This window comes from Callithrix jacchus, chromosome 21 (genome assembly GCF_049354715.1).
Source record: "Callithrix jacchus isolate 240 chromosome 21, calJac240_pri, whole genome shotgun sequence".
NCBI classification, from domain to species: domain Eukaryota; kingdom Metazoa; phylum Chordata; class Mammalia; order Primates; family Cebidae; genus Callithrix; species Callithrix jacchus.
In genome coordinates, this window is record NC_133522.1 from 42,442,399 (window position 1) to 42,464,334 (window position 21,936).

General features: G+C 48.4%; 1 protein-coding gene across 2 annotated transcripts in view; it reads left to right on the forward strand.

Moving 5' to 3' along the window:
• The window catches only part of CHAF1B (chromatin assembly factor 1 subunit B), a 30,810-nt gene extending 17,127 nt beyond the window's left edge, over positions 1 to 13,683 (forward strand). For both annotated transcript variants that reach the window (XM_002761418.6, XM_008986648.4), the window contains exons 9-14: positions 4,496 to 4,565; positions 4,965 to 5,056; positions 7,706 to 7,847; positions 9,443 to 9,874; positions 12,475 to 12,569; positions 13,136 to 13,683. In XM_002761418.6, coding sequence (XP_002761464.5) covers positions 4,496 to 4,565; positions 4,965 to 5,056; positions 7,706 to 7,847; positions 9,443 to 9,874; positions 12,475 to 12,569; positions 13,136 to 13,227 — 923 coding nt within the window. In that variant the 3' untranslated portion in view covers positions 13,228 to 13,683. The remainder of the gene's footprint in view (positions 1 to 4,495; positions 4,566 to 4,964; positions 5,057 to 7,705; positions 7,848 to 9,442; positions 9,875 to 12,474; positions 12,570 to 13,135) is intronic.
• Positions 13,684 to 21,936: the final 8,253 nt, after the last annotated feature.

A 21,936-nucleotide genomic window follows, 5' to 3' on the forward strand; every position in this document is an offset into this window, starting at 1 on the left:
GATATTGTAAAATATATAAAAATCTGTATCTTCTATATTGGCAGTGAGTACTTAGAAATGGAAGGATGAAAAATATTCCATTCATAGTAATGCAAAGCATGTAAAATATACAGAGTAAATTTTTTTTATTTTTTAGACAGGGTCTCACTCTGTCACCCAGACTGGAGTACAGTATGATCATGGCTCACTGCATCACTGCAGCCTTGATTTCCTGAATTCAGGGAATCCTCCCACTTCATTCTCCCTAGTAGCTGGGACCACAGTCGTGTGGCACCATGCCCAACTAATTTTTAAAATTTTTGGTAGAGACGAGGTCTTGCTATGTTGTCCAGGCTGGTCTCGAGCTCCTGGACTCAAGGAACCCTCCCACCTCAGCCTCTCAAAGAGCTGGGACTACAGATGTGAGCCACCACACCCAGCCAGAAGTAAATTTAATAAGAAAGGGACAGGACCTTTATGGAGTAGCCTACAAGGTCTTATTGAAGGTTATAAAACAAGTTCTGGACAAATGGAAAGATATATCATGTTCTAAAAATTAGCATAGCAATTTCATTTCCAATTAGAATTGCATTAAAGTTTTTTTTTTTTTAAATTGGATGAAGTCTTAGCTTTGTTTAGTAGAATAAATGCTGAAGAATAGCCAAGGAAGTATGAAATAAAACCAGTGGGGCCGGGTGCGGTGGCTCAGGTCTGTAATCCCAGCACTTTGGGAGGCCGAGGCGGGTGGATCACAAGGTCAGGAGATTGAGACCATCCTGGTAAACATGGTGAAACCCTGTCTCCACTAAAAATACAAAAAATTAGCTGGGCATGGTGGTGCATGCCTGTAATCCCAGCTACCCTGGAGGCTGAGGCAGGAGAATTGCCTGAACCCAGGAGGCAAAGGTTGCGGTGAGCCGAGATCATGCCATTGCACTCCAGCCTGGGTAACAAGAGCGAAACTCCGTCTCAAAAAAAAAAAAAAAAAAGAAAGAAAACCAGTGATACTTGGGAGAGCATTTGCCTCTCTGCATGTCAGAAGATACTGTAACACTACTGTTATCCAATCAATATAGTGTTGCTATAGGACCAGACAAATAGGTGAGTGGACCAGAGCACAGAATCCAGAAAAAGATCTCAGGATATAAGGCAAGTTAATATATGACCGCAGGTGGTGTTCCAGTGGAGAGAATCTATTACTTGTTTATAATTAATTATATGTCACTTAAATAATCCTCAAGAGAATTAGACACTCAAGGCAGATAGGACAATAATATGTCATTAAGGAGGCTGGAAAGTATTGAGATTGGATAAAGACCTATTCCTCATTTTTTTGAGACAGAGTTTCGCCCTTGTCGCTCAGGCTGGAATACAATGACACAATCTCGGCTCACTGCAACCTCCATCTCCTGGGTTCAAATTATTCTCCTGCCTCAGCCTCCAGAGTAACTGGGATTACAGGAGCCTGCCACCATGCCTAGCTAATTTCTGTATATTTAGTAGAGATGAGGTTTCACCATGTTGGCCAGGGTGGTCTCAAACTCCTGACCTCTACTGATCCGCCTGCCTTGGCCTCCCAAACTGCTGGGATTACAGGCATGAGTCCCTGTGACCGGTCTCTTCTTTTTTTTTTTGAGACAGATTCTTGCTCTGTCACCAGGCTGGAGTGCAGTGGCGTGATCTCAGCTCACTGCAACCTCTGCCTCCAGGGTTCAAGCGATTCTCCTGCCTCAGCCTCCTGAGTAGCTGGGATTACAGGCACATGCCACCATGCCCAGCTAATTTTTTTTATTTTTAGTAGATAACGGGGTTTCACCATGTTGGCCAGGATGGTCTTAATCTCTTGACCTCATGATCCGCCTGCCTGCCTCGGCCTCCCAAAGTGTTGGGAGTACAGGCATGAACCACTGTGCCCAGCTCCCCTCTTTTTTTTTAATTGAAGGATGAAATTATATGTAGTTGTGTAGGACATGATGTTTTGAATTATATATATGTTGTGGGATGACTAAATCTGGCTAACCAGCATAGCATGACCTCACATAATTAGGATGTCTGTGGTGAGAACACTTTATATCTACTCTCAGCATTTTTCAGGAATATAATACATTGTATGAACCATGGTCACCATATTGTGCAGGGGATGGATCTGATGAAGGAAGACTCTATCATTGAATGCGTAGTACTGGGGTAGCCAGCTGCGCGGAAGAAGTTAAAAGTGGACCCCCTGCCTCTATGTAAAAAATAAATTCCAGGTGAATTCAGTACTTAAACACAAAAGGTAAAAATAGAAAACTTGTAAGGAAATGTAGGAGGACTCAATTAAGACTGGAAACCCAGACGCTCTTAAGGAAATAATAGACCCATGTGACTGTATTCTATGACAGACGATACAGTGAGCAAGATCAGTGGACAAAGGATGGAGCTGGGAAATAATTCGTGGTCTAGAGGAGAGAGGGCTCATATAGATTATTGACAATGAGCCCTTCCAAACTGATAACAAAAAAAAGAGGAAAAACCCAAAAGAAAAAATGACTGAAGGATACAGAAAGAGCAAATCTGCAGATAGAAGAAAAGGCTCTGAACTCAATAATAGGGAAATACAAACTATAGTGGTGTCAGAGTCAGATACTTTTTTTCATTCCCTTCGACTGGAACAAGCAATGCTGCTTGCTGATGGGCATGTAGAATGTGGGTATTGCTGGTGGGAGTGTGAATGGTTCCAACCGTTTTGGAAAGCAGCCTGGTAACAGCTAAATGCATGACCCTCCAGCCCATCTGTCCCACATCTGAGACCAATTCCTTTAGAAATGAGAGTCTAGTGTATAAGAGTGTATGTTCAAGGATGCTTATTGCAGGCATTGTTTACAGTGGTAAAAAACCAAAAGGAAAGAAATACTCAGTAACAGAGATTGGGTGGATGAATCTTGCAGTCAATATTACATGCAGCTGTAAGAAAAGACTGCATCAGTGCTATGCAAGTTAACTCTCATGAGTAGTTGACTGAGACAAGCAAAATAAGGAAAAGTATCAATACTCTGTTTTGTAAAGCAAATGGACTCAATAAAAAACCATCATAGAGGTATATATGTGATTGAGTTATAGCTGGCTGTATGTGAGCGTGGAGGAGATATACAGATGATAGAATGGTGCGTTGGATGTTGAAATGGATTTCTTGGGGATGGAAGAAATGGAGCGGGATGAAAAGAGGGGCCGGGCGCAGTGGCTCACGCCTGTAATCCCAGTACTTTGGGAGGCTGAGGTGGGCAGATGACTTGAAGTCAGGAGTTCGAGACCACCCTGGCTAACATGGTGAAACCCCATCTCTACTAAAAATGCAAAAATTAGCTGGGCATCATGGCAGGTGCCTGTAATCCCAGCTACTCAGGAGACTGAGGCAGGAGAACTGCTTGATGCCGGGAGGTGGAGGTTGCAGTGAGTCAAGATTGTGCTGCTGTACTGTAGCCTGGGTGACAGAGTGAGACTCCATCTCAAAAGGAAAAACAAAAAGAGGGTAGCTATGTAGAATGCATTAATAAAAAGACTACTGATACTGTCTACTGCCCTCCCTAGTGGATGTGAAATGGTCATATGTAAAGTTATATGTGTGTATATGTATCAAGAAATATGAACATAAAACAGGGAGATGTTTCCAAGAGCAGCCATGGTTGATGGTCACTCTGACAAGACTGAACTGTTTTAATGCAGCATGGGTGAGTGGAGAAGAGCTCTCAGATGGGGGCTGTTCCCCATAGCAGTCAGGCCCTGAAGGAGGCTGGAGGTTTCCGCAGAGGGTGAGGTCTCCTGGCAGCCTCATGGCTGGATAGGGCAGTCGGGGAAAGGCAGATGGCAACCGAGGCTGGAATCCAGGGAATAGAGATGGGTTCTAGCTGGGAGCCTGGGCAGCTGGATCTAGTCATGGGATTGAGGAACTGCCTGGAGGCTCAGAGGTATCCTATGGCAAGGGCTCCCTATGTTCTTCCAGCCCACAATCAGAACCAGGTCCCCAGGGGCAGCCCACAGGTAGGTAGAGATGCCAGGTGGGTAGAACTGGAGTAAGGGCTGAGACCAGACAGTGCTGGAATTTTTTTTTTTGAGACAGTCTTGCTCTGTCACCCAGGCTGGAGTGCAGTGGCGTGATCTCAGCTCACTGCAACCTCTGCCTCCTGGGTTCAAGCGATTCTCATGCCTCAGCCTCCCAAGTAGCTGGGATTACAGGTAGGCACCACCACACCCACTTATTTTTATGTTATTAGTAGAGACGGGGTTTCACCATGTTGGCCAGGACTGTCTCATTCTCTGACCTTGTGATCCACCCACCTCGGCCTCCCAAAGTGCTGGGATTATAGGCGTGAGCCACCGTGCCTTGTTTTTGTTCTCAGTCACAACGCTGTCCAGAGAATATAACTTCAGGGGAACTGTTTTGCAAACCAAAACTGAAGGCTCTTGAGCTTCTGTTGGTGAACAGCTTGCTAAAGCAGTGACTCGTCTTTCCTCTCCCTCCCTTCCCTGCTCCCAGCTGGATGTGTGGAATCCGGTGAAAATGTAACGAATACCACTTATGTTTTCTCCAGGAAGAATCTTAAAAGGTATGCAGTTGAGGAAATACTTAACATGTTTCCTCTGTTTTTTGAGATGGAGTTTTGCTTTTGTTGCCCAGGCTGGAGTGGAATGGCATGATCTCAGCTCACTGCAACATCTGTCTCCCATGTTCAAGTGGTTCTCCTGCCTCAGCCTCTTGAGTAGCTGGGATTCCAGGTGCCCACCACCACTCCGAGCTAATTTTGGTATTTTTAGTAGAGACGAAGTTTAACCATGTTGGCCAGGCTGGTCTTGAACTCCTGACCTCAAGTGATCCGCTCGCCTCAGCCTTCCGAAGTGCAGGGATTGTAGGCATGAGCCACTGTGCCCTGCTGAAATGTTTACCTTTTATTTTTGCTTTTGCTGAGTCGCAGTGCCTTTCCCTAAAACTGCAATTAATCCATTAGGCCCATCGCTCATCTTCCGTGTCCTGGAAAAGCCACTCTTGCTGTTCGCTGCTGTCCAATCTGCTTTGAACTGAGGCCGGTGGTGGAAACAGGTATCCTCAGAGCTTCGGGGGTGTGTTATGTTTTCTCTCTAAAACAGGTCACCAGAGTGGGGTGGCGGTTTGGATTCCATCTTACGGGGAAAGGCGGGTGTGTGGGTTTGGTTCAGTTTAGTTATTTTAAAAATATTTTATTTTATTTTTACATTTAAATCTATTTATTTATTTATTTTGAGACCAGGTTATGAGGCTGGTTAATTTTCGTATTTTTGGTAGTGATGGAGTTTTAGCATGTTGCCAAGGCTGGTCTTTAACTCCTGGACTCAAGCGATCCTCCTGCCTTGGCCTCCCAAAGTGCTGGGATCACAGGCGTGAGCCACCATGCCTGGCTCAGTTCAGTTATTCTTAAAAGCTGGAGCAAAGACTGAGGTTATAAAAATGCATGTCAGTTTTTTTTCTTTTTTCAGGATATATTTTCTTGCTTAGGGCACTTTAAAAAGAATAGAAGTACTCCTTTTGTCTATGTCTCTGATTATCAATTTTCTTTCTTTCTTTCTTTTTTTGAGATGGAGTCTCACTCTGTGGCCCAGGCTGGAGTGCAGTGGTGCAGTCTTAGCTCACTGCAACCTCCACCTCCCAGGTTCAAGCTATTCTCCTGCCTCAGTCTCCCAAGTAGCTGGGATTACAGGTGTGCACCACCACACCCAGCTAATTTTGGTATTTTTAGTAGACACAGGGTTTTGCCATTTTGGCCAAGCTGGTCTTGAACTCCTGACCTCAGGTGATGGCCCCTCAGTTTCCCCTTGCTTCTTAAGCTTATAGAATGCAGTTGTAATAGCTCTTTTAATGTCCTTGTATACTGGTTGGATTTCTTTTTTTTCTCCTCATTGTGTTTCATATCTTCTTGTTTCTTTGCTTGCCTGGTACTTTTTGATTAGATACCAGACATTGAATTTTAATCTAACATTAAAATTCAATGTCTGTGTCTTAATGGATGCTGGGTGTATTTTTACTCCTATAAAAATTCTTTTTTTTGAAACAGAGTCTTGCTCTGCCGCCAAGGCTGGAGTGTGGTGGCACAATCTCAGCTCACTGCAACCTCCACCTCCTGGGTTCAAGAGATTCTCCTACCTCAGCCTCCTGAGTAGCTAGAACTATAGGCATGCACCACCATGCTTGGCTAATTTTTGTATTTTTAGTAGGGATGGGGTTTCACTGTGTTGGCCAGGCTGGTGTCTAAGTCCTGACCTCAGGCGATCTGCCTCCCTCGGCCTCCCCAAGTGTTGGGATTACAGGTGTGAGCCACTGCATCTGGTTTATTCTTATAAATATTCTTGAGGTTTATTCTGGGATGCAGTAGTTACTTAGAAACATTTAGCTTCTTTTAGGTCTTGTTTTTAAGCTTTGTTAGGCAGCGTTTAGTCTAGGGCTAATTTTCCCCACTCCTGAGGCAAAGCCGTCCATGTACTCTAATCTGGGCCCTGTGAAATACGATGTTTTCTACTCCACCTGGGGGAAGACGCACTGTCGGCCCTTTGTGGGCTTCGGGGATTGTTCTTTCTGATGTTCTTGCTCCAGCCTCAGGTCCGCTCATGCATGCACAGATCAGCACTCAGCCAGTGACCCCAGAGGGACCTTGAAGGCCTCTCGCTGTCTGCGGCTTTTGTCTCTGGCCCTCACTCTCCGCGGCTCTTGTATCTGGTCCTCTGCCGTGTGACTCTAGCTGCCTTGGCCTTACTGGACTCCCAGCTCCATCTTCTCAGCTCCGGGCATCTGCTGGGCTCTGCCTGGCTCCTCTGCCTTTACAAGGCCTGGAAACTCTCCAGGCAGTAAGTTGAAGAAATGGAAGGACTTAACTCGTTTGCTTCCATTCTCTCAAGGATCACTATCCTTCACTGCCGGTGTTTTAAAAGACTGCCTGGTATTTTAGGATTTTTTTAGGTAGGAGGGTAAATCTGATCCCATTTTCTCCAGGGCTGGAAGCAGAAGCTGTTTTTAAATTTTGATCCTTTATGTGATTGAATGAAAATCACTGGATACAATGTTGCTAAGTAACTCTTACATTTCCTTAAAGAAAGCAGCCTCTGAGATTATCTTGCCCCTGTCACACATCTTTTGTTTTCCCTGCTTTTTTGGCCCTTCTGTTCCCATGACTCTTGGTTCCTGATACACTGTCCTCACTGGTTCATGCATGTTCTCTCTATTCATGTGGTCAGGTATAAATAATACCGAGACCTGAATTTTTTTGTAAAGCATGTGGTAAACTAGCTTTTCATAAAACTGTGTCATTTAGGTCCCCCTGGAGAGAGGGCTTTGCTGGGGAATTAGTTGTTTCCTTTAAGAGCTTTGCTGTTTATTTACTCATTGAGGCAGAGTCTCACTCTGTCACCCAGCAAAGTGCAGTGCAGTGCAGTGGTGCGATCATGGCTGGCCTCAGCCTTAAGTTCCCGGGCTCCAGCGATTCTATCACCTCAGCCTCCAGAGTAGCTGGGACTACAGGCATGTACTCCCAAGCCTGGCTAATTTTTGAATTTTTGGTAGAGACAGGGTTTTGCCATTTGCTTAGGCTGGTCTCAAACTCCTGAGCTCAAGCGATCCATCCGGCTCTGCCTCCCACATTGCTGGGATTCTGGGTGTGGCCACTGCGCACAGCCAGAAGCCTTGTTTCTGCAGTTTCACTTTGTCTCTGTCCCCGACCCCCAGGTGCGGAGCTGATGAGTCTGCCCTACCGCCTAGTGTTTGCTGTGGCTTCAGAGGACTCCGTGCTTCTGTACGACACCCAGCAGTCCTTCCCTTTTGGTTACGTGTCTAACATACATTACCACACCCTCAGTGACATTTCATGGTGAGTGGCTGCTAAGGAGGGAGAGTGAGTAAAGGAGACTGTGGCCGGTACCCTGGAATAGACCCTGGGGTCAGGGAGTATTTTATTACTAAAGATGGCTTTGGGGGCCCTATTCACCTATTTTGTTTGTTTCTTTTTTTTTTTTTTCTTGAGACAGAGTCTCACTCTGTCACCAGGCGCCAGGCTGGAGTGCAGTGGCATGACCTAGGCTCACTGCAATCTCTGCCTCCTGGGTTCAAGCAATTCTCCTGCCCCAGCCTCCCGAGTAGCTGGGACTACAGGCGTGCGCCACCACACCCAGCTAATTTTTTTGTATTTTTAGTAGAGATGGGGTTTCATCATATTGGCCAGGTTGGTCTCAATCTCTTGACCTTGTGATCTTCCCACCTCGGCCTCCCAAAGTGCTGGGATTATAGGCGTGAGCCACTGCTCCTGGACCTATTTTGTTTCTTATTTGTTTTTTTGAGACTGAATCTCACTCTATTGCCCAGGCTAGAGTGCAGTGGTATGATCTCATTTCACTGCAACCTCCACCCTCAGGTTCAAGCAATTTTCATGCCTCAGCCTCTCAAGTAGCTGGGATTACAGGTGCGCACCACTATGCCTGGCTCATTCTTCTGGTTTTAGTAGAGATGAGGTTTCACCACATTGTCCAGGCTGGTCTCAAACTCCTGGGCTCAAGCGATCGTCCCACCCTGGCCTCCAAAGTGCTGGGATTACAAGTGTGAGCCACCACGCCTGGTCCAATTTTGTTTTTGAAAGAATCAATATTAAAAGGAAAGCCATTTCTAGTTTGCCACAATACTTGCTTCTTATTTTCACACTGGTGGGTTTTGATGGCATTCAGATGTCCCTGTGGGGTTAACTGGACTCTGATAAACTGAAGGGAGGCACTGTGGACTCCCTGACCATTTGGGAACTCCTCAGGCCCTCTAGGAGGAAGCCCTTCCCTGCACGCCCCTGCTGCCCAGGATAGGGAAGTACCACAAGCTGGGCCTGTCCAGAGGATGTCACTCAGCACTGCCCTTCTGCCACCTTTCAGTCAGCCCCCACAGCCTGCTTGGCCCAGGGTGAGTTTTTGTTTTGTTTTTTTGAGATGGAGTCTTGCTCTGTCACCTAGCCTGGAGTGCAGTGGCACAATCTCAGTTCACTACAACTTCTGCCTGCTGGTTTCAAGCAATTCTCCTGCTGCCTCAGCCTCCCGAGTAGCTGGGACAGGTGTGTGTCACCAAGCCCAGCTAATTTTTTTGGATTTGTAGTACAGACAGGGTTTCACCATGTTGGCCAGGTTGGTCTTGAACTCCTGACCTCAATGATCTGCCTGCCTTGGCCTCCCAAAGTGCTGGGATTGTGGGTGTGAGCCACTGTGCCCCACCTACTAAAGTGAAAATTGCTAGTAGCACAGATCAGTTGCAGCGACTCAGGAAATCACAATGGAACTGCTCGCGTGAGGTGCTGTCACACGGTTTTCTAGTCGTATCTTTTCCTTAGTTTTTGCCTTCAACAAAAACTTGTGATATGGCTTGAACTTCCTTCTTCTAACTAGATGTGAGCATGTTGGTAAGGTCTCTAACTTTTCCGTTTTGGGGACAAAGGTCCAGTGATGGTGCCTTCCTGGCCATTTCTTCCACGGACGGTTATTGCTCGTTTGTGACATTTGAGAAAGATGAACTTGGAATTCCTTTGAAAGAGAAGCCAGTTTTGAGCATGAGAACTCCTGATACAGCAAAGAAAACCAAGAGTCAGACACCCCGAGGGTCTTCGCCAGGACCCAGTCTGGTAGAGGGAATGCCTACCAGCAGAACCCAAGACTCCAGCAGCCCCAGCACGACCCCCCCACAGGCCAGACAGGCCCCAGCCCCAGCAGCTGTCAGGGACCCTCCCTCCGTCACTCCTGCTGTCAAAAGCTCCTTGCCCGGGCCTTTGGAGGAGAAGAGCTTGCAGCCCAGTAGTCAAAACACAAAAGCCCACCCATCCCGGAGGGTCACTCTGAACACACTGCAAGCCTGGAGCAAGACAACGCCCCGGTAAGAACTTCTTGGAACCAGAAATTGTCATTGCAAAACGAAACCTGAAATGCAAACAGAACCCTCCCAACCTGCTGGAGGTGGAATTTCAGGCAGCGAATACTTCATACCAGTAGGTTGCCAGAGAGATTCTTCGTTTTTTTTTTTGAGATGGAGTTTCTCTCTTGTTGCCCAGGTTGGAGTGCAATGGTGCCATCTCAGCTCACTGCAACCTCTACCTCCCAGGTTCAAGCGATTTTCCTGCTTCAGCCTCCGTAGTAGCTGGGATTACAGGCATGTGCCACCATGCCTGGCTAGTTTTGTATTTTTAGTAGAGATGGAGTTTTTCCATGTTGGTCAGGCTGGTCTTGAACTCCCAGTCTCCGGTTATCCACTTGCTTTGGCATCCTAAAGTATTGAGATTACAGGTGTGAGCCACCTCGCCCGCCGCCAGAGAGATTCTTAACTTCAAATCCAAGAGTGTCATTTCTTGCTACAGGCCTCTGTCTGTTCCTCCATTTCCTGCCTGGCACGTAAAGCCCAGGCTCCTAGGCACACACACGGACTGTGATTTGGTTGCAGCCTGTCCAGGACCGTGGCCATTCTCTTTCTTCAGTCCATGGCCTTCATCTCTAGCCAGCCCTGAATGCCATCTTCCCAGAGCACACATACTCTACCCTTTGAGGCCTTTGTCCTTCCCTTCCCTGGGGAAGCCCTGATCACCTGTTCCTCTTGGTGACTCCAGGAGTCTCCTGAAAGACGCCGTTGAATGTACCCTCTCTGTTTGCAGTCTTTTCGGCCCGTCAGCCCTTCCCTTGTCATCACACATCGCATTCCTAGCAGGTGCTTCGATGCTTCAGTTTCCCCTGCTGGTTATGAGCCCCCAGGAACAGGAAGTAGGTCCCAATTTTTATTTCTGCTGTCCTGCCCAGGACGTAGGCAGTGCCAGGAGTGTCTTTCTGAGACTGTGTTTGATGTTTCCATCAGCCTGGCCCATGAGAAATGGGGGTGTTAATCTGATAACAGACAGTCCCTGGGGAGGTGCAGAGTTGTTTCGTCCCTGCTCACGTCAGTATGGCTGGCATCCTGTGTCGGCTACTCCTGCTGGATACGGAGCTGCTTAGCAGGTCCTTCTGCCATCGGGCAGTGCAGCCTCCCATTTTCTTCCTTCCCTTGCAGCTGATGTCCAGTTACCCCTCTGACCTTGTATAGTTCCTTCTCCATTAAGCCCTGTGACTCCCAGCCTTCCACATCAACTGAGTCAGGAGGAGGGTTGTGGTGGGGGGACGCAGAGCGGAGTGGTGGGGATAGCGAGCTAGACAAGTGCCCTCTGCCTCTCAGCCTCACCTGTGCCCTCTGCCTCTCAGCCTCACCTGTGCCCACAGGTCTTCATTTGCAAGTTCACAATATGTGTATGGATCGCTAACTTTACCGCTCTCTTAAAATCTCTCTGCAGATTAGCAATGTATTTAAAAATTTTTCTATTTCTTTTTAGGTGGTAGAAAGTATTCCTTGAACTATTTTTGGTATTAAATTATTTTCCCCCTCTTAATTTCTTCTGATTTATTTACCAAGCTTCTCGAAGTTGTAATCTTTTTTTTTTTTTTTTTTTTGAGATAGAGTTTTACTCTTGTTGCCCATGCTGGAGTGCAATGGCACAGTCTGAGCTCATCGCAACCTCTGCCTCCCCAGTTCAAGTGGTTCTCCTGCCTCAGCCTCCCGAGTAGCTGGGATCACAGGCATGCACCACCACGCCCAGCTAATTTTGTATTTTTATAGAGATGGAGTTTCACCATGTTGCCCAGGCTGGTCTCAAACTCCTGACCTCAGGTGATCTACCTGCCTCAGCCTCCCAAAGTACTGGGATTACAGGTGTGAGCCACCGTGCCTGGCCTGTAATCTTTTAAAAACAAGAATAGTTCTTGAAAATTAAGACTCTGGGTATTTATTTATTCATTTATTTAAGACAGGGTCTTGCTCTGTTGCCCAGGCTGGAGTGCGGTAGTGCGCTCTCAGCTCACTGCAACCTCTGCCTCCCGGGTTCTAGTAATTCTTATGACTCAGCCTCTCAAGTAGCTGGGATTATAGGCTCATGCCACCATGCCTGGCTGATTTTTTGTATTTTTAGTAGAGATGGGGTTTTGCCATGTTGGCCAGGCTTGTTGCAAACTCCTGACCTCAAGTGATCTGCCCGCCTTGGCCTCCCAAAATTCTGGGATTATAGGGTGAGCCACCTTGCCTGGCCCAAGACTCTGGATTTTTAAAAAGTATATCTGTGTTTCGGTGCTTTTCATATATAGAAACCATATCTGACTGCCTTATACAGCAGCCAACCGTGTTCACAAGACCGTGGGTAATAACAGAACACAGGTTTTGAAACTGTGGGATGACTGGTTATGGTTTCAGCTGACTGTCATAAATGTGATGGTTTCACTTAATACATTAATGTAGTCCTCAGTTACTAAGCAAGTGGGCGCAGCTCACTACTTAATGCCTCGATCCACATTTTCAGCTGAAAATTTAAGTATTTTCTTTGGTAGTTTTGAAAGTTGGTATAAACATAAACAATTTCTGTGATATGAGCCATGCACCCCTCTACTTTTTTTTTTTTTCCAATCAAGGAGAATAAACTTAACACCCTTAAAGACAGACACTCCACCAAATTCTGTACCAACCAGTGTAATTTCAATCTGTTCTACAGAAGAAATTCAGTCAGGTAAGTGACACTGTTACTGGTTTAATGTAATTAAAGGTAGAAGAGCTTTTCTTTTGTTCTTTTGGAAATTAATGCCATCTAATTTTAAGTCAGTTCTGAGAGAGCAAGGCTCATCTTATTGGAACCATTGTTTAAGCCCACTGGCTGCCTGTCGAGGCCTCAGCAGGGAGACCACCTGGCCAGTGAGAGTCCCGGTGAGCCAGGTAGTGGGTTCCATAGGAGACCATTTAGATCAGGTTTCTCTACCTGATGACTGTTGACTTTTTGGGACAGGTAATTCTTTGTTGTGGGGGACTGTCCTGTGTATTATAGGATATTTAGCAGCCGCCCTGGGTGCTATTTCTTGCCCATGACATTCTAAAATGTCACCAGACATTGCCCACTGTCCCTTGAGGGGCAAAATCGCCCCTTTTTGAGAACCACTGTACAGATCCTTCCCTTGTATCAGTATAGGATCTTCCCAGGCAGTTCAGTTCCGTGTCTTGGCTCTGTATTTTGTAAATGTCAGCCCTGGGCTTCCAGAATTCTTCATTTATTTCCCAACCTTATGTTTGTTAATGTTGCAGAGACGCCTGGAGATGCTCAGGGCAGTGCCCCAGAGCTAAAGCGGCCCAGACTCGATGAAAACAAAGGAGACACGGAAAGTCCGGACGCTTGATGGGACCTTGGTTTCTGCGGGAAGCCTGCCAGGCCCCAGTCTGTGCTGGGAGGTGGCGAAGCTGGAGATGCCTGAGACCAGGGCTTCCATGGAGTGGGACAGGCACTAACAGAAGTGGCGTGTGTACTGAATTTTCTCCAGAAATATGGTGTATTCAATATCCATTTTTAATTTGGGGACATGAATGTGTTAATATAGTAAGTCCTCTCTTTGATAAGTTTCTGAACTGGGAGCAGTTCAACGTTATCCAGTGTGAAAATGAGTGAGTTCTCCCTGGCATCGTGAAAGTGCACAGACTTCATGGAGGGACTCCGTTTAAATTAGAATTAGGGAGATGGGAAAGGAATGAGATTTCACACTGTTGCATTGTAGAGTATTTGAAGTGATTGTTAGATTTCACTTCTAAGGAGGTGATTGATTAAACTTTGGAAGGTGGTTGTGTTTGTTGATTTTAAAGGTAATGGTGCTCATTCTGTCAAGTTCGTAAATGAAGTGAAAAAGATAGGAATCACCCATCATCTTCCCACCAGAAGTAACCCTCGTTAATGTAGTACATTTCCTTAGCATTTTTATGAATCTATTTATTCTAAAGAGACAGTTGAGATTTTATTTCACATACAATTTGGTATCTCAGTAGGTTAGTTTTTTACATTAGGTTTTTAAAGCAAAAAAAGTATCTTTTGTGTTTTGAGACAGGGTGTTGCTCTGTTGCCCATGGTGGAGTGCAGTGGCGCTATCTGGACTCACTGTGCAGCCTCAACCTCCTAGGCTCAAGCAATCCTTCCAACTCAGCCTTCTGAGTAGGTGGGACTACAGGCAGGTGCCACCATGCTATGCTAATTTATACACACACACACACGCACACATACGATCTATATATATTTTTTTTTTCTTTTTTTTTTGAGATAGAGTTTCACTCTGTCACCCCAGGCTGGAGTGCAGTGGCACAATCTCAGCTCAGTGTAACCTCTGCCTCCTGGGTTCAAATGATTCTCCTGCCTCTGCCTCCCGAGTAGCTAATATTATAGGCGTGTGCTAAAGTATCTGGCTAATTTTTGTATTTTTAGTAGAGATGGGGTTTGCCATGTTGGTCAGGCTGATCTCAAACTCCTGACATCAGGTGATCTGCCTGCTTCAGCCTCCCAAAGTGCTGGGATTACAGATGCGAGCTACTGTACCTGGCCTACTTTTTGTGTTTTTAGTGGAGATGGGGTTTTGCCATGTTGCCCAGGCTGGTCAGGAACTCCTGGGCTCAAGAATCCTCTGACCTTAGCCTCCTAAAGTGCTGGGATTACAGGTATGAGCCACTGCACCATACCAAAGTATCTTTACTTACCAATTTATGTCTGTCTTTGGGGGCTCTGGAAACATCATAGTGGGGAGAGGAAGGAGGAGGAGGATGAACTGCTTCAGCCCTTTCTTCCCCAGCCTGGGGTCTTCCAGGCCCCCTGCGGCTTCCCTGGTTATTTGGCCACAGTTCAGCCTTGGGTGTGTGTGTGTGTAGGAGGCAGACAGATCTTGGACAGATTCCTTCATGGATCTGTGCCTGTTTCTTTACCAGAACAACTCTCTTTACAGCTAGAAAACTTTGGCCTTGGATTGCTTTGGTAGGGGAGAGGGGTAAGAGAAAATGCAGGGGGGTCATCGACGCAGAAACGAGAAATGGAATCAACTCGGCTGGAAGTTGAGCCAGATCCCACTTCCCTTGCCTTGCCTATCGAAGTAACAGACGCTTGCTTTCGTTCGCAAATTCTCAGTGGCCACTGGGGGTCACTGTCCCCACTGAATCCACTCCGTAGTTGTGCCTCCGAGGCCTGAAGGCCCCATCCCACTGCCCCACCTCCTTTAAGTGATCACGTCCCCGTCCATTCTTGGGAGCAGAGTGGCCTTAGACACTGGCTTCCACACCTGGTGGCAGACCCAGAGTGGAGCATTGTTGAGCAGACAGGGGTGGGAGAGGATGATGAAAGCAGTATGTGAATGGCCATGCCATTCATTCATTCATTCATTCATTCAATAAATGTCTATCACATGTCCTCTGGGTACCAGAGGATGTATCAGGAACAAACCAGACAAGCCACTGCCCTCGTGGGGCCTACATCCTGGCTCAGGGAGACCAACAGCAACATAAGTAAATGCAGGGAAAACAGAACGGTGAGGCGCCCTGGGAGAGCTGGGTTGGAGACTGGGTTGCATCCTGGCGCGAGGCGAGCCGAACTGGGAAGGTTGAGAGGCAACGTAAGAGAGGGCGAAAGGGAAAGTGATCGGGTTGGGCATTCTAGATTTTTCTAGAAGCAGGACTGCCTTGTCATCTAGGGTACCTGGTGTGTTCTCTGGGCAGGCTGGGTATTTTGGGGTCTCCCAGTGCTTTCCCACTTGTCATGCAGCCCCAGGTTGGCTGGAGTTGCCCTGTTCATCACCCGGCCTCCCTGTTGCCCTTGCCTTGGGAGTCGACCTGATGCTGGCCTGTGTGCAGCCTCTGGAAATGCAGTTGGGTGGCCCTCTGTCTCTGGCCTGGCCCTTTTGTCCCAGATCGAAGGCAGAGCCACGCTTCATCTAGCTGTTACCTTCCATGTCCTGCTTTTAGCAGATTCTGTGGTGGTTTTAACCACTCAGTTGTGCGAGGTGGTGGTTGTGGAGGGCGCTTTCTTCTGCTGGCCTCTGCGCCTTACGTCCTGCCTTAGCACAGACAAGGTCAGCATGGAGAGGAAAGTATCTCCGCTGATGTGGGACCTGTAGAGGGCTGCTTTTCCCTCAAGTTTCAGCTCTGAGAGGTGGTGTGAAGCAACAGGTGTTGCCCCTTTCAAAGAGGCTGTAACAAATTTGTAGCAGTGATTAAATAAAGGGGGTTAGAGACTGGCCCTCTTTTCTTTTTCTTTTTTGAGATAGGGTTTCATTGTTGCCCAGGCTGGAGTGCAGTGGTACCATCTCGGCTCACTGCAGCCTCCAATTCCAAGGCTCAAACAATCCTCCTGCCTCAGCCTCCTGAGTAGCTGGGACTACAGGTATGCACCACCATGCTCATATTTAACCCTTTTCTTTTGTAGATCCCACTCCCGGGGTCTCACTATGTTACCCAGGCTGGTTTTGAATTCCTGGCTTCAAGTGATCCTCCCGCCTCAGCCTCCCATAGTGCTGGGATTGATGAGAGCTGTGAGCACCCAGACAGCTCCTGTTTTCTTAACAGCCAGAACAGCCTGATGTCTCCTCTCATGGAGCATTATCTGTAAAAGCCATTTCAAGTGTCATCACAGGTTATTTCTTTGAAATCACTCTGGTCTCCCTGAACCCTTGGCGGGGCTGCGGAGAAACTCGAGTTTGGCGTGAAGTGAGCACTGGCTTCAGCCCCTCCTGCTCCAGTCCTTCAATTACCCCAAGACCTCCTGTTCCCTCCCGGGCTCCTCGAATCTGTGGAACTGGCCGTGTTCAAAAGCAAAACAAAAGAACATCACCTCGAGCCTGGGCTTTGTCCGGATCTCCAGTCAGCCCTGCAGGGGAGCTGGGCACACGCTATTTCCAAAGCTCTGGAGACTCCAGGCCCTCCACATTGGGAACCCCCGACGGGGTGAGTTGGGAAGTCTTGAGGATATGAGGGGAGAGGAATACTTCGAGTTCAGCTGTCTCGTGACAAGCATCCATATTCCACAACCCAAGAGGATGAGTGGTGGAGAAAAGTCACCCCCACTCCGGCGCATTCTGCTTTCACGTGACAGTTACAGGAAGGAGTAAATGCCCTGTTGCTGCAGCTACCCCCAAAGCCAGGACTCGGGTTCCTAAGACGTCAGGCACTTGTGGAAACCACTGGGGGCAGTATTGCTAATCCTCTCCTGCTTGCCCCAAAGAGCCCTGTCCCTGCCTCCTTCCTGGCCCAGGCCTCCTGTCCCTGCTCTCTGTGGAGCTCTGCTGTTGGAAACTGCTGTGAATTCCCTGGTGGCCCCTTATCAGACGTGTCTGCTGGTTGTCGTTGACAGCAGAGGCATTTTAGTGTTTGTCTTTTTGATTTCTACAGAATCCTCAACACTCAAGACTGCCTTAAACGTGGCCTGTCTCCTAATCCTTGGTGTAGCTGGGCCACTGCTCTGTCTCATTGCCTCACTGGCCAGGTGGCCTGCCCATCCCCTAGCAGCAACCCTCTTCCCACTGCTCCCCACACCAGAGCTGCATTTTGATGCCTCCTTTCCACCCTGTAGGTGAGGGATGGATTCCCACACTGGGGCTGCGGGATGGTCAGACACAGCACCCAACCCTGGACACTGGACATGCACGGCGGTTTGTCAGTTGCATCACTCACAGCTTGGGAGGGAGAGCACTGCAGGCCAGGCAGGGCCACACAGCAGCAGAGTGAATTTCGGGGTGGTGGGCAGCCAGCTTTGCAGTAACAAGAGGGTGGGGTCCCCCTGGTTCCCACAGGAGGCTGTGATGGGCCCATGTGACTAATGCCTGGGCTGGTCAGGCAGTGAAGTCTGCTGCTCAGGGATAAACAGGAGATGTGCCTGGGGCCATGAGAAGGCCTGGCTGGGGGACCTTGTCCACGGGAGGAGAACGCGGAGGGGAGCTGCAGTTAGGTCATTCAAGGCCCTTACAGTTTTAGAGGCCAGGGAGCACCTAATTATTAGCTTTAGACCTTAAACCACAGCTGGTGGGTGGAAGGCTGGCAAAGGAGTTGTCCTTGATGGTGGCAGGTGACCTCAGGCCAGTGAGCCAAGTGAATGTGGGCTTCTCCCTCAAGACGGGGCCACCGGAGTGTGTGGGATGGCACGGATGGGGTGTGGGAGGTGGGAGTGAAAAGCATATGGACTTTGGAGCTAAAAGAGGCTTAATTCTGTCTCAACCGATGAATTGCTGTGGGTCTTTGCACATTTCACTTCACTGACCTTGGTCTCCGTTTTCCTCTCTGTAAAATGGGATGCAGCATTTGCCTGATGGTGTTTGGAAGGACCACCTGAGACAGGTAGCTTCCTTTTTTTTTTTTTTTGAGACAGTCTCTCTCTATTACCCAGGCTGGAGTGCAGTGGCACAATCTTGGCTCACTGCAATCTCTACCTCCTGGGGCTGGTCTAGAACTCCTGACCTCGTGATCTGCCCACTTAGGCCTCCCAAAGTGCTGGGATTATAGGCGTGAGCCACCGCGCCCAGCGTAGCTTCCTCTTGAGAGTTCCATTTTCTCACAGGAGAAATGTAGATTTCTGGGGAGATACTTAACCACTGTGTCAGTCATGGTTCTACAGGACATGTGTAGAGAGATTTACTATAAGGAATGGGCCCATGCGATTATCGGGGCTGACAAGTCCAAATCCACAGTGTGGACTGGCAGCCTGAGACCCCCGAGAGCCAGCAGAGCAGAGGAAGGCCAAAGCCCTCTGCTGGAGAGTGCCCTCTTGCCCAGGGAAGGTTAACTTTTGTTCTAGTCAGGCCTTTAGCAGGCTGAGTGAGCCCCACTCACATTACAAAGGACAACCTGCTTCCTCAGAGTTCATGAATCTAAGTGTTAATTTCTCCAAAATACCCTCCAAGTTAGGCACAAAATCAACCCGTGCCCAGGCCAGCACTAGGAATTGGGAATTGAGAACACATGTGGCCTGGTGGGCTGACCGAGTCTAGACTCCAAACAGCTGTGGGTCTGGATCCTGAGTCCATGGGCAATCCGGCCTCCCGTTTAGTAAGTACCCTCTCTCCCTCGGAGTCTGGGTCCTGAGTCCATGGGCAATCCGGCCTCCCGTTTAGTAAGTACCCTCTCTCCCTCGGAGTCTGGGTCCTGAGTCCATGGGCAATCCGGCCTCCCGTTTAGTAAGTACCCTCTCTCCCTCGGAGTCTGGGTCCTGAGTCCATGGGCAATCCGGCCTCCCGTTTAGTAAATACCCTCTCTCCCTCTGAATTTTCTCATCTACAAAATGAGAGTAGTCTGAGGATATCAACAAAACACCATGCTCTGAGAACCTCTAATAACAATTCAGGAACTCTTCAAACAGTGTTAAGCTCTTTTTTTTCCCCCCTGTGAGCAGTAACAACGCAAGGCATTTGTGAGTTAACATGTAGCTGAATCAGCATGACACAGGTTCTCGGCCATCACATGGTTTAAAGGCTACGGACTCCCAGTCAGTGTGCCTGGGCTTGGATCCTGGCTCTGCTAATTGCTGTGTGACCAAGGGTGTTTTGCTTAACCTCTCTGGACCTTGCTTTTTTCATCTGTAAAATGAGATGACAGAGAGCCCTGGCCTCAGAGTCTTGCAGTGGAAATGACAGTCCCTGTGTGGAGTGCCTGGCGTTAGTGTCCCCTGCAGTGAGCCTCAGAACCCATGAGCCAGGGTTGCTCCTCTCCAGACCCGGTCACTGTTGCCACCGACCCCCTCGTGGGCACATGTGCTACAGGGGTTTTGGTCTCAACCAATGCTATAGGGCCCAGTTCATACTGCTCCTTCCAGTGGACCTTTGCCCTATTGAAAGCTGTCAAATTCACATCTCCAAAGCCCTACATGGACACAGTGGTGAGAGCCTGTAGTCCCAGCTACTCAGGAGGCTGAGGCAGAAGAATCACTTGAACCTGGGAGGCGGAGGTTGCAGTGAGTCGAGAATGCGCCACTGCACTCCAGCCTGGTGACAGAGAGAGACTCCGTCTCAAACACAAACAAACAAAAAACAGCAAGGTTCTATCCACCAAGCCAGTGTGAAATGGAGTACTGGAACTCGTGGATTAGTTTTGGGGCTGCCGTAATACATTGTCAGTAGTGGCTTGAAACAGCAGAAATGTATTGTCAATCCTGGAGGCCAGAAGTCCTAAGTCAAGGGGTTGGCAGGGGCTGGTACCTTCCAAAGGCTGCAGGGGAGAACCCTTCCTTGTCTCCTCCAGCTTCTGCCGGCTTCTTGTCTTTCCTGGCTTGAAGCCCCGTCACTCCAACCTCTGTGTCTGTCTTCCACCGCCTTCTCCCGTCTTCTCGTCTTCTTCCTTCCCTTCTCTTCTAAGGACACTTGCCATTCGCTTTAGAGTCCACCCTAGTTCAGGATGATAGCTTAAGATTATTTTTTTGACAGAGTCTTGCTCCGTTGCCCAGGCTGGAGTGCAGTGATGGGATCTCAGCTCACTGCAACCTCTGTCTCCTGGGTGCAAGTGATTCTCCTGCCTCAGCCTCCCGAGTAGCTGGGATTACAGGCATGTGCCACCACACCCGGCTAATTTTTTATATTTTTGGTAGAGACAGATTTTCAAGATGTTGACCAGGCTGGTCTCGAACTCTTGACCTCAGGTGATCCACCTGCCTTGGCCTCCCAAATTGCTGGGATTACAGGTGTGAGCCACCATGCATAGCCTCAAGATTTTTAACTAATTGATATGGTGCGGCTGTGTTCCCACCCAAATCTCATCTTCAGTTGTAGCTCCCATGATCCACACCTGTCATGGGAGGGACCTGGTGGGAGGTAATTGAATTATGGGGGCGGTCCCCCCCACCCGCATGCTGATCTCATGATAGTGAACAAGTCTCATGAGATCTGATGGTTTTATAAAGGGCAGTTCCCCTGCAGACACTCTCGAACCTGTCACTGTATACAACGTGACTTTGCTCCTCTTCGCCTTCTGCCATGATTGTGAAGCCTCCCCAGCCGTGTGGAACTGTGAGTCCATGAAACCTTCTTCTTTATAAATTACCCAGTCTCGGATATTTCTTCATAGCAGTATGGAAATGGAGGAATACACTAATTATATTTGCAAAGATGTGATTTCCAAATTAGGTCACATTCTTAGGTTTAAGGTGAACACAAAATTTGGGGGGACAGGATTCAACCCTCTACACAATACCGTGAGATGGGCCTGTGAGGGGGCTGGCTGGAAGATGGACAGCAGTTTCACAACATATGGCGGCTAAATCCAAGCCAGGAAGAAACCCCCGTAATTACAGAAATGCAACATGTCCTTGGAACTGTCCTCAGCTGGATGGGCACGGCCCCTCTGAAGGTTTCTTTGCCTTGGCTGGTGCTGGCTGGAGGAGAGGAGGTGACGGTGTGTGGGCAGCCAAAGGGGCTGCTGAGGTTAGCTGCACAGCACGGCGTCAGCTCCCAGATCCTTAGTTCTTGGAGGTATAAGGAAACCGAGGCACAGGGAGCATAAGAAACTTGCTCATGGTCTTAAACTTGCAGCTAGTAACTGGCTGGGAGCTAGCTGGCTCTAAAGCCTGTGGTCTCACCCACTCTGATCCTGGCTGGAATCCCATCTTTACCTGGGGAACGTGGGTACATAGTGAGCTGGAACCTGTGTTTCCCTGGGTGTAGGAGAAGCTCAGGAGCTCAGGTGAAGCCGGACCAAACTGACTCTATCCCTCCTTTCACTGGCAAAAGGGTGAAAAGATGCGCTTTGGGAGGCTGAGGTGGGAGGATCACCTGGGCTCAGGAGTTCCAGATGAGCCTGGGCAACATAGCAAGACCCCATCTCAGGAAAAAAAGAATGGAAAAGACTCGCCACCTGATGGTCCAGTGAAAGTGCTCTGCTTCTGGCTTAGCTTTTCTGAGCTCAGCTCTACCATGAGAGGTTGGACTGGGTCACTGCAGCCCACAGGGGACCACGGAGACAGTTCATGAGAGAGCCTCAGCCTCCCAAGTAGCTGGGACTGTAGGCGCATGCCACCGTGCCTGACTTTTTTGTATTTTTAGTAGAGATGGGGTTTCACTCTGTTGGTCAGGCTGGTTTCAAACTCCTGACCTAGTGATCTGCTCACCTCA